This window comes from Cordyceps javanica, chromosome 4 (genome assembly GCF_051103115.1).
Source record: "Cordyceps javanica chromosome 4, complete sequence".
NCBI lineage: Eukaryota > Fungi > Ascomycota > Sordariomycetes > Hypocreales > Cordycipitaceae > Cordyceps > Cordyceps javanica.
Genome location: NC_139298.1, coordinates 475,979 through 492,039, shown reverse-complemented (window position 1 = coordinate 492,039; position 16,061 = coordinate 475,979). Strand labels below are relative to the sequence as shown.

Sequence of the window (16,061 nt, the reverse complement as noted above, 5' to 3'; positions counted from 1 at the left end):
ATGATTATTAGCAAAAATCCGTCTCAATGCCTGCATTTGCTGCTACGACGTCCACATGATGGACCGAAGCCATTCTTTGTCCTCTTCGCTGCCAAAAATCGAGTCGATAGCCTCGCGGGCGAGCGAGCATATATCCTGCCTGTCCAGGTTGAAATGCAGAGCAGCCAGCTCGTACTCGTTGGACAGCGGGCTTCCAAACACGCCCACGTCGTCAGTCTGTCACCAGCGTGTCAGTAACCTAGCCCCGGTGTCCCGTCGATCAGCACAGACGGGGGCACGTACCGCGAGAGAGATCTTGGGCCCCTTGACCGTCCTCCAGTAGCCGAGGTGGTGGCCGGCGAAACCGCCCTCGACCATGCCCGCCCGGACGTTGCAGCTCAGGCACAGCTCGAGGCACAGGCCCCTGGCGGCGATCTCGCGCCTGGCCTCGTCGTCCTCCCAGATGACGTGGCCCAGCCGCCGGGGCCGCCACCCGAGCAGGACGTCGAGCTCCGCGCGGGAGCCGCTGGCCCGCGCCTCGGCAAAGTGCACGGTGATGCCGAGCCCGGCCGCGCGCGCGCGCTCAAACGCGGGCGAAAAGGCGCGCACCGCCCCGCCGGGCCGCGCCGCGGGGTCGCCGCAGAGGTCGACGCCGACGACGGGCGGACGCAGCGCCGTCGCGAGCGCCACGACGGCCTCGGCGGTCGCGGCGTCGTGCCGCCGGTCCACCGAGAGGATGAGCCGCGTGCGCATCCGCGGGCGCGCCCCGCCAAAGGCGGCCACGGCGGCGAGGACGGTGCGCACGTACGCCTCGGCCGACAAGTGCGCCGTCGCGCGCGGCGTCGTCCGCAGCTCCAGGTAGACGACGCCGTCGTCGTGGAAGCCCTGCAGCACGGCGGTCGTGGCTTCCCGGATGGACGCCTCGTCGACGAGGAGGTTGTATATGTATTTACTGAACAGCGGGAAGAAGCTGCAAAAAAAATAAAGAAAGAAAGACTCCCCAAATACATATCAGCAGCTCGCGGCTTTTTCGTTCTCGGGGGATGGGGGGTTGGTTGAAGGGCCCGCTCACGTCTGTATGTTGTAATCATGCTTGCCTTCGGGCATCACTTCCAGAGGGTCTTGTAGGTCTGTCTGGCAAGCTTCCACCTTGCGCAGCCAAATGTCGTGGAGAGTCCGCCGCGAGATGCTCCCCGTCAGGTGGGCGTGAAGCTATCGCGGGGTAATAAAAGCCGTTTAGCATGGCAGCTTCCCCCATTGCCAGATCGCGCTATGGGGAGACCACGTACTTCAATCTTGGGTAGCGCAACGTAATCCATGCCTCTTTTTTGTTTCATGTGCCTTTCGAACTATTGTAGTGGAAGGAAGAGAGCAAAGGCAATCTCCGCATGCGTGCGCGCAGGACTGTTTGGCGCTGTGGGCCCGAAAGAACGTTGCGCAGCTGGCCTTGTGCCATGTCTTAGATATATAAGCCACGTCGGGAGGCGTGCACCGGGACTAACAATGACAGATTCGGAAGAAGAGTCGGATTATATCTCAAGGCTTGCTGAGAGCTCCATTAGTCTGCAAGTATCCAGTTCTTGTGGTGATTGAGAAATTCCTCTGCATGGTCTAGTAAAGCACCAGCAGCGAGCTGAAGAACAATACTTATTCAGACTGGTGACAATGAGTTCATATTTCCGAAGCTTCCGCAACATTACGTCTTCTCCACATTAATCAACTTTGCCGTCATCTGACTGAACATGTAGATCCATTGGCCGAACGGCATTTTTGTCGTGCGTAGTGCGAAGCGCAGTGCGTTCTGCAAAAAGTTTCGTAAGTGATGTTTGTAGCTCCTCGCTTGCGGCGCAATCAATACATGGCACTGGCAGCCTCCTTCTTGTCAAGGATTCAGGCATCCATGGTCTAGGGGTACAAAATGGCACGAGCGAGAAAGAAGAGCGGGTTCGGAGTGGCAGAAGCACATGTTGGAGATGTCATCATCGAGGCCTTGATAACCAGGACTGTGGGCTCACAGCCCAGGAATCTGATAGTATAGATGGAACGGGGGGGTTTTTTTTTTTTTTTCAAAAACTTCCGCCCAGTAAGAAAAAAGGGCAAATGTAGAGTCGGTAAAGGCCGTTTAATTTGACAGCATCTTGGTCAGCGTCGTGATTCGCAACCAAAGGTGCTCGCGAGGTGCAGTCTTGTAGTTTCGACTACCCACACTGGCATTTCCAGTTGACTCAACAACTTGTAGAAGGCTCACGAAGGTGGAGTTCTCATCACTGTAGAGAGTAGAAGTTAGTATGCTGAAACGGTGTGAGGTCTCGTCGCTGCAGACCTGCCGCTACGGCCGCTGATGGCAACTCTGTAAGCCGGCCAAACTATAGATGCTACGTCTTCCAGAGCTCCCAGTGTAGTGTCATCACCAGCTCTGCCATCTTTTCAGCATCCCTGTTCATTTCAAATGTAGCGAGGGGGTCGCTGCGCTGTGACTTGGTCACATGTGGTGCTCATGCAGTTCAAATGTGAGCGGCCTTCACTCGACCAGCCTGAAATGATACTGGGCCGATACGGTGTGTCTTTTTCCACTACAGTCTCGGGAAGAAGGCCCAGGTCCCGACTTGTGTACATTAGTCTGCCCATGGTTGGTTCTAAGCGACCATTGTCGTGTCATGTGGAGGACATTATAGGCAAGTCAGTCGCGTGAGACTGGTTACACCAGTGATGGGCAAGTCAAAATTTGCCTGTAAATTCAGATATGAAAGTTTGCTTCAAGCTAGTATATATAGTGCCCTTCATAGAATCCGCATTTTCTGGCCCCGAAACGTCGCTTAGAAAGAGCGGACACACTTTTGGTCCGACTATACGAATGCCCCGAAAATCAGCTCACGTACTTGCAGTAAGGGGGGGCGTAGTCCGTAGGGCTCCGAGCAAACTTACACAGTACAGCCTCTGGTTGGAACAGCACTCGAAGAGCCTAAAGTCGCAAGGACCGCCCTCGTCGCTGCAGACGGGGCGTCGCTCTTCCAAGACGCCGGCCGAGACGAGGCCCGCGAGCAGGGCAAATGCAACGACGGTAAGCTTCATTGCGAGAATGAGAAATCTCTTTTTCAAGTATTCAGCTCAGTCTGTAGAGAAGATTGTAGGTTGTTTCTGTGACATGTGCCAGGAGGATGCTCAGTCCAGGAGCTGACATCCAGTCTATATATACATATATCTATACATGCAGGTGTGCGTGTAGACCATCCCGGATCCTAACTATCCTCATTCAGGGCAACGAGTCCGCCAAGAGGACTGCGTCAAACGCTTAACACAGCTCACCTCGCCAGTCCACATGCAAGTCCGTCCCATCCAGCCGCTCCCACGCGATCGATCATCGCCGACACCAGCCAAAGCCGACCTAGCGGCGGCAGCTACGCCCTCAGCTTTTCAAGTTCTGCGCCCCCCCCCCCCGCCTGCTTTCCCCCTCCCCTCCTTTTCGGCGCGGAATTCATGTCTTTATGTGTGCTTGGACTCGCCAAACTTAACCCAGTGTAGAAGGTATATTGCGCAGCTCTGCAGCCTCTCCCGATGGTCCGCGTACGCCCCATTCTGCAAAGAGGTTACTAAATCATGGGGGGGAACGGAGGCGGGAGGGAGCTTTTTTTTTCTCTCTTCCAGCCTGATGGCGCAAAACGCGCTCTCAACGCTGCTGCGGGGAGAGAGACATTAGAATAGAAAGACCTTTATCCGCTCAAGCATGCAGATAGTGAACGGCATTGGGCCAGAGGAATGCAGATATTGGGAGGGCTGAAGATGAGCGAGTGTGATGGCAGCACTAACACCGATTCGCCCGGTTCGCGACGGGAATGGCCGAGCCGGGCATCGCAGGATGAACCTGGCGCCCCCTCCTCGTGGCGTTTTGGTCTATTACCGCGGCAGGCAATGTTTCAGTCGATACGAAAGCATGAGTTTGTAAGTAGATACTAGACGCCCATCGTCAGCCTACCCCTCGTTTACATATAACAACAGCAAGCGAGAATAACGTTTCTATCTCCCAGCGTTCATCATCCGCAAATTCCACAGCACGACAGAAAAATGAAATAGTTTCAAGTGGAGTCGATGTTCAGTTATACAACAATGAGAACTCTCAAGCCTAATCGAGGCACCGTGGTAATATACATGTGCAAACCCCAATCCCGTGAGAAAATGCTGTGACATGGTACAAACGCCCCAAAGTTGACAACTTCATGTGCAAGCGTCCCTCTTGCGAAATGTGCGAAATCCTCTTTTTGCTTTTTTTGTCTATACATCCCAAAAAACATGTCAGTTTGTCAATGCCGCCCCGGCATCCCAAGCTGCCGAATAACGAGGCCCCCGAAAGAGAACTGGGCATTCCCCATGAGTTGCGGCCCTGGTCTTTTCCTTGCTAATTGTACACGCGGTATATCATGTCATCGTCACGGTGAATGATTCCGGCTTCCTTTCCCTCAGTCAAAAACTGGGAAGGTCTCTTTTTTCTTTCGTATTTGTTTTGTCTGCCGTGGGACAGCGCACTGATAGTAAGAGCACGCTGCACCGCCTTTATAGAGCAGGCTTGGCCTGGCCCTGGCCCTCAGCGGCCAGGGCAGCGCCGACCTTGTCAGCGGTGCTCTGCTCTTCAGCGCCGCCCGTCAGCATATCGCCACCGGTCTGGCGCATATTGTACTCCTGCTCCATGGCGGCGTATTGCAGGTCCTCGTGGAAAGAAAGGGCAAAGGGGACGCCGAGGAAGAGGATTGAGGTAGTAATGACCCAGGCACTTTTGCCGCCAAAAGACATGACGCTCCAGGCGCGGCTGGAGAAGGCGCTGGCGCTATCGGCGATCCAGCCGCGGGTTTTGGGGGGCACGATGTCGCGGAGGGCGTACATGCGCTCAGCAAAGCTTTCATTTGCGGCATCAAAGTCGGAGTCGTTGGAGATTTCAGACTCTAGGATGGTGTATTAGCAGGAAGCTCGTCAAAGCCGGTACGGAGCTAACACGACACAGTCGCATACGCGCGAGCGCTGCCGATTCGTGATACGTACCGGTATCCGTGTAGTCCTCGTCATCGTCGTACTGGGCACCGGGGTGCTCCTGGAAGTGTTCATCCTCGACTTCGGTAAGGGTAACCATTGTTTCGGCTGTGTATTAATATGGGATTAAATAGAGGATGCTGCCGGGATAAGATAGCCGACAAGTTAGGTCAGGAGGTCGCTCAAGCGGTCGCGAGGGTCAATGAGGGAGATATTCTCGGCAAATTAATGCTTTGAAGTGTAAGAGAGATGGAATACAGGGCCGGGTGTCGAAAATGCCAAGGGGCGAATTAAAAGTCAGCTGGTAAATGATTGATAGGAGCTCCTGACTATGGTTCAAAAATTTCGGTCCTCGTTCAGCACTGTCAGGAGCGGGTTCCGCTTGCTTGCATCTGATTTGCTACAGACTTGCAGTACCGTCACGTGCCTGGTCAGCGAACATCTTGCTTCTGCGCCTACCCTATACGCCAGTGTTTGCGATGCAAGCGCAAAGAATCGCCAGAGCCATGCCGTTGACTGGGAAGATCTGTCGGAGATGGCTCGCGAATTGGGGACTTGCGTACTTGTCATATGTAGCGTACCGAAAATTGGGCTGCGTTTTGGTATAAATGCCAGACTTGTTGCGTTTACACCTTCGTGCCAGAGGGCGTGGATCTGCCAACACCCAATTTGCCCGGTACATTTAATGCCAGTGATGTACAAACTGCCTATTTTGATATATTTAGAACATCAGTGATGCTGAGACCTACACAGCGACTCGGGATATCAGCTGCCGTTCTATCAGTATTCCATCTCTACCGGGCTGATAGAAAGCGATATGCGGATGAACCGTCCCGCGGCCACCGTGCCCTTCCTGCAGAACACCTATCTGATTCTTAACTGCTAATAAAGGTTGAGTTACGCTTGATCGCTATGTCGTAAATCCTCAGGCGACACGCTTGCTGACACCATGCAGCTCTCATAATGTGGTGAGATCTGGCAGCTCGCCTCCCTTCTTATTTGCACTGACACTAAACGTCGGAGGCAGGCCATTTCAGACCCCAAGGATTCGAGCTACAATCGAGCGACCCTCAATACGGTTACTGGCTGTCGATGGCAAGCTTATAACACTGGAATTTGAGATGAATGCAGAAACTGTACCCGAGCCGGATGCTGAGAATTTCGGGCACATGTTTGGTACGTTTGGTCCGCCGTATCAAGCTGTTTGTACTCGGTCGCGGAACACACAAGACTCCGAGATGTTCTGAGCCCTCTATAGCTTTCCAGGCAGTCAGAGTAGCACTGGCAGAATACAGGCCAGCTTTTACCGAGACTCCAAGGTGTATGCGGGAGAGAAATGGGCACCCTTTCCCAGACAGTGCGTAATGGAATTTACAACGGACCGGGAGCCAACTGCACTGCCTCTGCCCCAGAGCTTGCCTTTTTTCTTCGATTATTACAATTGAAGGAAAAGACCAAGATCGTGCCCGTGAGCACAAATGTGACAATTCAGCGCCTGAGCAGTTAATAAGCGCACACCCTGCTGGTGAGCACTCTTTCGGATGGCGGGGATTGGCAGTCCCGCGAGATCAATGCTCATTTCGGAGACTCTTTGTCACCTCGAAAGGAAGAAACTAGCATCCGGAAAAGAGAGGAAGAATCAAAGCTATGGACAAGCATAACAGTCCTCGTGATGTGAGGCCCATGCAAGTTGGATGGAGCCGACGTTTCCATAAATAATGAGAGAAGCAAGGGGCCGAGCGACAAAAATAAGAAAATGGGGAAACAAGGGAAGAGAGAGAGATAGGAAAAATAAGAAGAAAATCGGAGCCGCACCGACCCGGCCGGCCGTGCAGATACCTAGGATCTGGGGACACCTTTTGGAGCGTGGGATGTGCCCCCGTGGCCTCTACAATTCGACAGGGGGAGAACGGGAACGAGATTGGCAATTTAGCGGGAGGGAAAGACGGGAACAAGAGAAGAAAAGGAAGACTGGATGGAACAAAATTGGTCCCCATTTTGGGAAGAAGGCTGACGGATTCTAGGCCCGGGGAGGGGGAGAGAGAGCGGGCGCGCGAGAGAGAGATGGAGAGCCAGAGACAGAGACAGAGAGAGGGAATTCCGGGGACGGCGTGAATGCGGGGAGAGAGCGGCTGATGGTTGTTGGGATTTGGAGAAGGGCGGTGGCACGAGGGCTCAAACTTTACGCTGACGCGGTCCCGCCGCCGTGGTTGAGTTTGTACGGAGTACTCGAGCGCAAGTTACTGAGTAGACGAGAGACAGGAAAAGAACAAAGACTGCTAGGATTTTTGAAACATGACGGTCACAAGATGGTCAAGAGCTGGTGTGGAGGGATTTACCGTGTAGCACGAAGGAGGGAGGAAAGACGACACGGTAGCGTTACAAGAGGGGAGAGAGAGAGAGACGGAGCGAAAGAGACAGAGAGAGAGAGAAGACAGGCCAGCTCCTACCAGTACCAGTAGATGGAAATTGGAGAAGGGGTTTGGGAGGTACATGAAGAGGTACCTGTCAAGAATAAGCTCTTGCCATGAATAGACACGGTAGCGTTGGATGTATCGCAAAAATTGGAGAAGAAACGGGGGCAGGTGTGAGAAGGAGGGCGAGACAAGGTCAGAGACGAGAGAGCATGCATCTGTCATCGTCTTTGACTTGCGGAAAAGTGGCGGGGAAGAAGAGGGCAGTGAGAAGGCGTTGAAACAGACATTGCCAAAGATTGTTACCGAAAAAAGGAAAAAGAAATAGAAAAAAAAATGTTTAGAAATTTGGCATTGGTCATAGAGAGACATTGCTGCGTGGTATCACCAATCTTTCTTTTTTTTTCCCCTTCCATCCCTGCTACTGTTTGCGCGCATTACATTTTTTTTTCCAAAAGGGGGTGGAGGAACGGGGCTGAGGCCATCGTGACCTCGCTGAATTTTCTGTATGGTGGTTGGACCATGTAATTGAGTTGAGCACAGAGAGAGGATCACCTCCAGTTGTCCCAGAAAAAAAAGGGGAGGGGGTCCAGGACCCGGACAAAAACAGAGACACTTTTTTTCTTCTTCTTCTGGCTTGTACTACTTACTCCGTAAGGACGGAAACAATTGCAAGGGAAGAGGCGGGGGGAGAATATTGGAGGGGGGAGGGGGGGGGGGATGTGCTGCGCTCGCCATAATGGCCTGCAATTTCGATTTTTTTTTATTCCATTGTCGACCGTGTAATTCTCCATCTTGCTCCCAATGAATCAATTTTTTTTATAAAAAAAGAAATCACAACGTATTTTTGTCCCCCCTTTTTTTTCTGCCGTCCTCGTGATGACCACTTCAAGTGTTGCCGGGGGGGCCGCCGCCCCAGCCCCCAGCCTGGGCTCCGTCCGGGCTCCGTGAAAGCGGGGAGGGGGTGGGAGCGGGCCTGCCGACCAGAAGAGCTTTTTTTAAATTTTATTTATTTATTTATTTCTTTCATAATTTAATCATTGCTATTTTCTTTCAAGAAAGATCGTTTTGCAGGCGAGGTGCAGGGGCTGTGCGTCTGTAGTAAAAAGTAAACAATAAAGAAGAGGGGAAAAAGGAAAAAAGAAGAATTCAAGAGACTACTTGTGTGTTTTTCTTCTTCTATAAAGATTGTATAAAAAAAAACCACAGCAGAGGAGGAAGGAAAAAAAGATGCAACCTTGTTGAATCGTGCGTCGTGCAGGACCGTGAGCATTCTTACTCGGGATGAGGTTCGTGCGTGCATGCATGGCATGGCATGGCATGCGTGTGCGTGTGTCTGCTTGGTTGGCTGGGTTGGGGTAAGAATGCGAGGCGTTGACAATGAAAACTCGACGACAAACCTATATGCTTGGTGAAACTTTTACTCGGTTGTCAGGAATCTTGGACGGAAATGGCGCTCCGTGCATGTACGTATGGACTACTTTTTGGGCATTGACCGGGGGGTAATTGCGCAACAAAATAAAAAAATAAAAAAAGAATAAAACAAAACAAAATAAAAAGACTGCGAAAAAAACGGGCATTGGCAAAAAGCTGGGGGTAATGGAAACTGGACACTGCATAATGGCGTGCCCATCAGGCTCCGGCCAACCCAGCCGGCGTCGTCGTTGTGGAGGCCCGATGGCACCCGGAACCTGTGGATCTCTCTCTCTCTTTCCTACGAGTAACTTTTCTCTCTCTTTTATTTTATTTTATTTTATTTGTTCACTTACTTATTCACTTATCCCTTTTTTTGGTTTCAATTTTCTACCTTCTTCTTTTCTGGATAATGCTTCATTGGCCTTTTTTTTCCCAATCATCCGCTCTCAGGTCGAACCATGAGCTGCCGCCGCTAGCATCGCTCCAGCCATGAAGAACAAGAGCCGTTCCCCGTAGTTTGGGCTAACCCGCCCGGCAGCCCATCCCGCACGACCCTACGGAGTAACTTACTTGTACCTTGGCAGTTTTGCCAACCCTTGCTCCGTCTTTTCTTTCCCCATACAATATACTTACTAGCCAGGCTTGTCGATGAGCAACCAAGGGCCCGTTATGAGCAAATCCAGGGAAGGAGGGGGGGATGTGAAAATAAGGCCCGGTCTCGTCTTTTGTCTGTCCGTTGCAACTACCAGGACATATCCCGGGGACGCCCCTGACACACCTGGATAGCATCAACAACAACGCCCGAGATTGCATATACGCGGGTTGCTTTGTGTTTGCAGTTTTCGGGGTTGACAGGGAGCTAGACCTTGCAAGCTTGTCACAGTTGCCGTGTCTCGGCTGCCTCGTGCCTGTGGATGTATGTATGGATGGATGTGTGCGTGTGCGTGTACCAGTATGTGTTGGGCTCCCAAGCCAACGCCCATTTGCATTATCCCCCCCCTCTTTTCTTGGCAAGGCCGTCCGAAGAATATATATATATATAAAATAAAACCCAACGAACAACAGAGACGAGAAATGGCGCCTACGACGTCGCGGGACTGCCGTGGACCAGACGACGATCTGCAACCACTCACTCACTCTCACACACACACATACACATCACAACACAACGCACGCACGCACCATGCCATCCTATGTCCAGCACAGCAACATGCATCGGGCATTGGGCAAAGTGGCAGTGCGGGCTACATACTTAGTTAGGGAGAGGAGCGTCGCCAACGACCCCTCCTCCCTCCTTTTTTTTTGACTTCTTTGAAACAATATACGTCCTTGGCAGAAAAACCAAAAACCTATTGGTAACCTTGTATATCTCTCTGGCGAGCCGGGAACCGAGCAGCCAAAACGTTGCGCAACGCAATACCCGTCTTACCGTATATATATCTATACATCTAAATATATACTCCGTACACATACATGTATACCTACCTATACGGCATGGCTTGCGGCAGTACAAGGGGCACACGATGCCCATAGGCAACGAAACAACACGTTTGTGCAAACTGACCGAGCCCCTCCCCGTCCCGAAAAGCTTGCATTCGCGTGGATTTTCTTTCTTGTCCGAGAAAGGGGATGATCAGAGAGCCACTTTTGGTGAGAGCCACACCAAGTACTATGCGCTGTCCTTTTATTTTCATTTTTTTTTTAAATTTTTTTTTTCGTTCATGGTGACCTTGACTCGATGACCTGCGAAATCGAGCTTGGTTGATCGGGCCTCGTGCATGGGTCTCGACAGCGAGCGCGGGGTTGAGCTAATATGATTGATTTTTTTTCTTTCCTTCTCTCGCCTGCTCTGCAGTAATAATGTAATAATACCGGCTTTTTTGCAACCCCCCCCCCCCTCCAGGGCCAGTCAGGTACCAAGTTTCGTAAGCGTCAGACCTAGACCATCGGGGGCATGTTGTGTGATAGCTGCCGCAACTTCAGGGTTGTTGTTATTATTCTAGTATTACGAGGTTTGTCTGCAAGTCTGTTCACTCCCCCCTCCCCCCTTGGGCCTGTTTGAGTGGTTGCGTCTGTCGGCATTGTATAGCTACGCTCCTTCTGGCCAACAATGGAAGCCAAAAGCAAAAAAAAAAAGAAAAAAGAGGACAAGAGAGAAGATTTCCCATGCTGCAGGCTGCACGTCACGCAAACATCACCATTTACGTGCGTCTCTGTCACCCGCCCCCGACGCCACAGTAGAGAAAAAACGTCCGATTGCTTGTACAGGCAATTGCAGCCTGGTTTGTATTAGCGGACTCGTGGGTACCAAAAAAGTAACTGCATGAATGGGTAGGGCCATCCAAACCATGTTTAGCGGGAAGACTATTTTCTGCATGAATTTTTCATCATTTTAAAACAAAAATCGTGTTTTTGTTGAGGGGTCTCGGGGTCTCGGATGGGGGGGGGGGGGGGGGGGGGCAAGCGACCTCGCTGGTAGATGTCGATGCGGCTTGGAAACGATCATCAGCTTACTACAACTGACTTTGCCGGCTCCCGCGGAAATGTTGGAGCCCAGAAAAAAACCGGCGCCTGCCTGCCCTTTGCTTGGCGCCATGTTGGCTTGAAATTCGCCTGATAGTAGCCGTTATTTACTAGCTTGCCGCGGGAGTAGGGGAGGGGAAGGGAAGGGAAGGGGGGAAGAGAGCTGGCGTCGACATAGTAAGAGGTGGTGGGCTGCTTTGCATCAAAGAGGGAGATCAAAAATTATCAGAGACGGATGACGAGGGACTGGGCCTTTCTCCCCCCCGCGGTCCACATAACAACAGGCTGGCAATTGGCATCAAATGATGCTTTCCACAAACGTATAATGGCTCACAATGCGTGTGGGCTTTGGGAGGAGGGGGGCCGGACGGGGGATGATGCATGGCGTAGTGCTGCGCTGCTAGATGGATGATGACTTGTCAAAGCACAAAAGAAAAGGATGAGGCGGCGACCGTTTGAGACGGAGCAGGAAAGATGGTGGTTAGCTAGAGGTGTATTAGTCGAACAGAGCACGGATACGGATGGGGAGAGCCTAGAATAACCGATCAGCGCAGGAGGAATTCCGCGGCTGGGGGGGCGATCGTGAGACGGGTGTGGTTGGTCCCATGTAAGTACGGAGTACGGAGAGTACGGAGTAGGTAGGTACGTATCTTTCTTGTCCTTGGGGGTGAGGGGTTTGCTAAGTAGTTTGTCATTGTTGTCGTTGTCGTCAAACCGAGTACTGAGTAGTCAGTCAGTACGGAGTAGTCTTCGTTATTCCCTCCCCACCTTCTTCTATGATGGTGGTGGCTACTCCACGTGTGTGTTAATTGGCGGGTGAAGAAGCTTGAAGAATTGAAAGCAAAAGCAAAAGCAGAGGCAAAAAAGACGAAAGCCCCTTGAGCCCCCATCCCCCTCTCCAATAAACTACTTACAACGAGACACTTGGACCTTGAAAACTCACTCTCTCTTTCCCCAGGCTTGGAACGCTGCGGGCCAACCCACTTTGATGTCAGGCGAAGAGAAGAGAGCGAAGAAAAATCAGGAAGAACAAAAAAAAAGACTAGAAAAATAAAGGAAATACCCACCTTCCCGCCCACGCCGCCCACCGAGCGGTGCATCAGCTGGCCTTTGGGGCTGCGGTTCCTCAGGCGGCGCTGAACGGCCAGGAACCAGGCATCCGGACCCAACAGGATTTGTGGCGTGGCTGCCGGCTGGAAGAAGGTGGGGTTTGGAAGTCTTGGGTTGGGTTAACAAAAAATAAAAAGAATAAATGAAGAGAATTGGAATGTTTTGGAAGAAGAAGAAGAAGAATAAGAAGAAGAGTGGGAATAAGAAAACGCCGGCTTTTTCTTCATGTACCATGTACTCATTGACGACTTCTAGAACTACTTTGATTTTTTTTTTTTTACAATCTTTTCATTCTTTTTAGTTTCCATCCTTTCCAGTTGAACACATCACGATCGCGTACCCAGGAAAATAAATAAATAAAAAAAGTTCCACCTGGCACAAGGTGAAGAAAAGAAGTGGATTTTGGGATCATGGAAAAAAAAAAAGAGGGAACCCCCACTTGTACAGTTGCAGAATAAAGTGTTTCACCTCGCACGCGAATCGACAGAGAAGAAGGTTTCCGATTTTGCCATGTGAGAATTCGTCTGAATTTGAGCTTTTCTATGCAAGTCGAATCGTAAAAATCGGCCACCAATTGGCCCTGATATTTTCCACAAACTGCTGCAGTTGACAAAAAAAAAATCTTCGCCATATAGGAGGGGCCCCACCTCCACAGGTGGTAGTTGGTGGTAGTTGGTGGTAGTACGGAGTACTATTTTAAGCCTAGAGGCTTCTAGCACCTTGACGCAAAACCAGTCACCCTATTTTGGACTTGTTGTCATTATTTTTAGCAGGTATTTATTTATTCAACAAAAAATTTGTCTTGGCTTGGAGCGGACAATGGGACGAAACGTAAAAGAGTACCTAAATTAATGCAACTTGGTTGTTTAAAAAACAACAACAACAACAACAACAATGACAACCACGAGGTCTGGTGAGCGTGCGCCGTGGACCAATGGCTTGAGCAGATTCCCCCATATTCCCACAGCATCAGTCCCCCTCCCCCCCCCTTGAGACCCGCTATTCCACTGTTTGTAGCGGATTCTGGGGGGGAATTAGGGAGTTCTGGAGCATGGAGGAGGGGGACCTCTTCGGGCCCAAGAGACTTCACGAGAGGAGCGGCAAAAGTACTTGCAATGACACCTTGTCTGCCACACAAGGTACTTGTATACCAGTACTGTCAACACAAGCGCTGGCGTGTACCGCTACGTACCGCTACGTACCGAGCACGAATGGGGCGCCAACCCATCTCTGTCGTCTGGGGCAATGTGGCTTCAACCGGCGTACGAGGCCGTGTCATGGTCAACACGGACAAGGAATGAAAAATTTCATCGGGGTGTGCGTGCATGGTTGAAGGATTGGTATTTTTGAATTTTTATTTTTACTTTTACTTTTACTTTGCTCTGCCTCTCTGGTCAATCATGTACTTAAGGACGGCCTCGCCTTGGATTTTCTAAATTTGGCTGAAAGTTGTCCTTCTGTCATGATTTTACCGATGAAACAGTCTTAGCTAAAGGCTGTCCTGCTTGTTACAGAGTATACTGACTTGCTTGTCTCTATTATTCTACTTACGTCTGACCGAGTGCATATTAGTACTGTACCTAGGTACTTACGCATTGTTCATCAACAACGATACTTACATCTCCGTAAGCCTTTGGTAAGCAATCTTTCTTCCTCTTTACTTGTCCAATTTTGGCTCTTCTCTCGTGTTCCCCAAAAAAGAGAGAGAAAAAAAGGAAGAAGAAAAGAAAACAGAGCACGCGACCCCCTCGAAAACCGACTGCACTTGCATTTGCATTCCCATTTGCGACGCCCGAGTACGGGTTACGAAAGGGTATATTCCTTGCCCCCCCCCCCTCCCCAGGAACCGGGCTGTGCAGAGGTACCTGAATCCGGACTTTGTGGCACGGCGGGCTGGGCTGGGCTGGGCTGGGCCGGGGCTGCGTGTCAGCGTGTCAGTTGGTCACGCACCCGGTGCAAATTTGCTACAGCACGCGGCGCCGCCGCGGAGGGTCCGGGCAGGGCCAGCTAGGTAATAAGCCCAGCCAGCAACTGAGCCAGCCTGTCGCCCATCGTCCAAACCAAAAGGCCCCTCTCCCTTCCCCCTCGCCTTGGCAAAAAAAAAAAAGAAAAGAGAAAAGGAAAAAAGGAAAAAAGGACAGAAGAGAACTGGCTGGCCTGGACCTGGGCTGGTTCGGCGGCGCTGATGAGACTCGCCGTCTTTCGCCAGGGCACACCACCCTTCTGTTTTGTGTCTACTTCCGGTGAAGCGGTGCTGGCTGCGTGCCTCGTTGGGTGGTGGTGGTTGCGGCGGGCAGCCAGCCCGGTCAGCGTCTTTGCACAACCTGGCTCCCCCGCCAAGACTACACCGATTGCACTCTTCCTACGGAGTACAGGGCTCGTTACTGAGTAGTACTGCCTGTCGCTTCCACCTGATCCGTCAGACCCGACAACCTTACTCGCCTCCCCCCTTCCCCCAACGGCCTTCGGGCAACCGACCGACCCTTTTTTTCTCTTCCCGCCCTGATTAAAAGCTCGCCCAGTGGCGACCATCCCCGTCTCCAACTCGTCCCTCGTCATCTCCAAATATCTCCTCCTCCTCCTCCTCCTCCTCCTGCATCTTCTCTTTACAAACCAACACTCCCAGACCCTTAAATATCTCTTTCTGTACCCAATTGGGAAATTCGCGTTTCTCCATTTCCAGTCTCTTGCCCGCAGACAGGCTGCCGACTTCTTCTACCACTTCCATCGCCGCAGCTACTTGCGACCCTTTTTTCCCGCCCAAAACTGCCCCGCCAAAGAGTCGCTGCTGCTGCCCCGCCACCTTGGGACGCAACCAAAAAAAAAAAAAAAAGAATTCCAGAATCGCACTAACAACAACACATTGTTTCCCTGCAGCCGCGCTCGCCTTGAACCTTGAATAGCCAGACCCTACCCGACTGCGCTTCTATTTGTTCAACTGGTTCCCTTTCCGAGAGTCTCGACAACTTGACACGAAACAAATACACAACACACACGCACACATCACAGGTAAGACGACGAAATCAACATGTTTTCCCCTCGAACCCTGCGAAAAAAAAAATCATATACACACAATTCCAGACCGGGCCGTTGTTTGGTCAGATGAGCCTCTTCGTTGCCGGGCCGCGGCGCCGCGCACGCACGCAAACGGCAACGTTTTGCCAGCTGGCACTCACACATACACGGCCGGCCGGCAGCTGTGCGTGCAGTGTTTGGCTAGCACCATTCACTGGCACGAACGGGCTCATTCACCCGCTGTTGGCACCCAGACCAAGCGGTCAGGCTCACGCACACCAACACCGCAACCACCGCCCACCAAAACTCACGATGACTTCAAACTTGTTTCTTGTCCCGCCCTGCCCCATTTCCCATCGTTCCTCGACTGCCCCATCTCTTCACCTCAGCTCGCCTCTTACCTCTGCCGTCTTCCTCTCTTTTTTTTCTCTCCTTTATCCCGCTTTGCATCGCTCCTCCACTCCGCGCAGCATCCCGCAGCAAGCGCAAGCTTGCCGGCACCACAAAATCCCTGGCCTGGCCCTCGTCAGACACCCCTTGGTCACCTGTCCTGCGGTGTCTTTCCCCCATACTTATTAGCACGCC

At 51.8% G+C, this 16,061-nt stretch overlaps 4 protein-coding genes across 4 annotated transcripts; all 4 read right to left on the bottom strand.

Annotated features, from left to right (window-relative positions):
* Nucleotides 1-42: 42 nt before the first annotated feature.
* On the bottom strand, nt 43-1,298 carry V2A60_006045 (uncharacterized protein; the record flags this gene model as incomplete). The annotated part of the gene is made up of 4 exons (XM_083257343.1): nt 43-216; nt 283-949; nt 1,052-1,191; nt 1,269-1,298. The coding sequence occupies 4 exons, from the start codon at nt 1,296-1,298 to the stop codon at nt 43-45; spliced, it is 1,011 nt and encodes a 336-aa protein (XP_083113469.1).
* A 1,497-nt stretch (nt 1,299-2,795) lies between these two features.
* On the bottom strand, nt 2,796-3,051 carry V2A60_006044 (uncharacterized protein; the record flags this gene model as incomplete). The annotated part of the gene is made up of 2 exons (XM_083257342.1): nt 2,796-2,825; nt 2,905-3,051. The coding sequence occupies 2 exons, from the start codon at nt 3,049-3,051 to the stop codon at nt 2,796-2,798; spliced, it is 177 nt and encodes a 58-aa protein (XP_083113468.1).
* Nucleotides 3,052-4,527: 1,476 nt separating this feature from the next.
* Nucleotides 4,528-5,098, bottom strand: V2A60_006043 (mitochondrial outer membrane translocase complex, subunit Tom22; the record flags this gene model as incomplete). The annotated part of the gene is made up of 2 exons (XM_083257341.1): nt 4,528-4,913; nt 5,011-5,098. 2 exons carry the CDS (start codon nt 5,096-5,098, stop codon nt 4,528-4,530), a joined length of 474 nt encoding a protein of 157 aa, XP_083113467.1.
* Nucleotides 5,099-14,967: 9,869 nt separating this feature from the next.
* On the bottom strand, nt 14,968-15,189 carry V2A60_006042 (uncharacterized protein; the record flags this gene model as incomplete). The annotated part of the gene is made up of 1 exon (XM_083257340.1): nt 14,968-15,189. One exon carries the CDS (start codon nt 15,187-15,189, stop codon nt 14,968-14,970), a length of 222 nt encoding a protein of 73 aa, XP_083113466.1.
* Between the last annotated feature and the right edge of the window lie 872 nt (nt 15,190-16,061).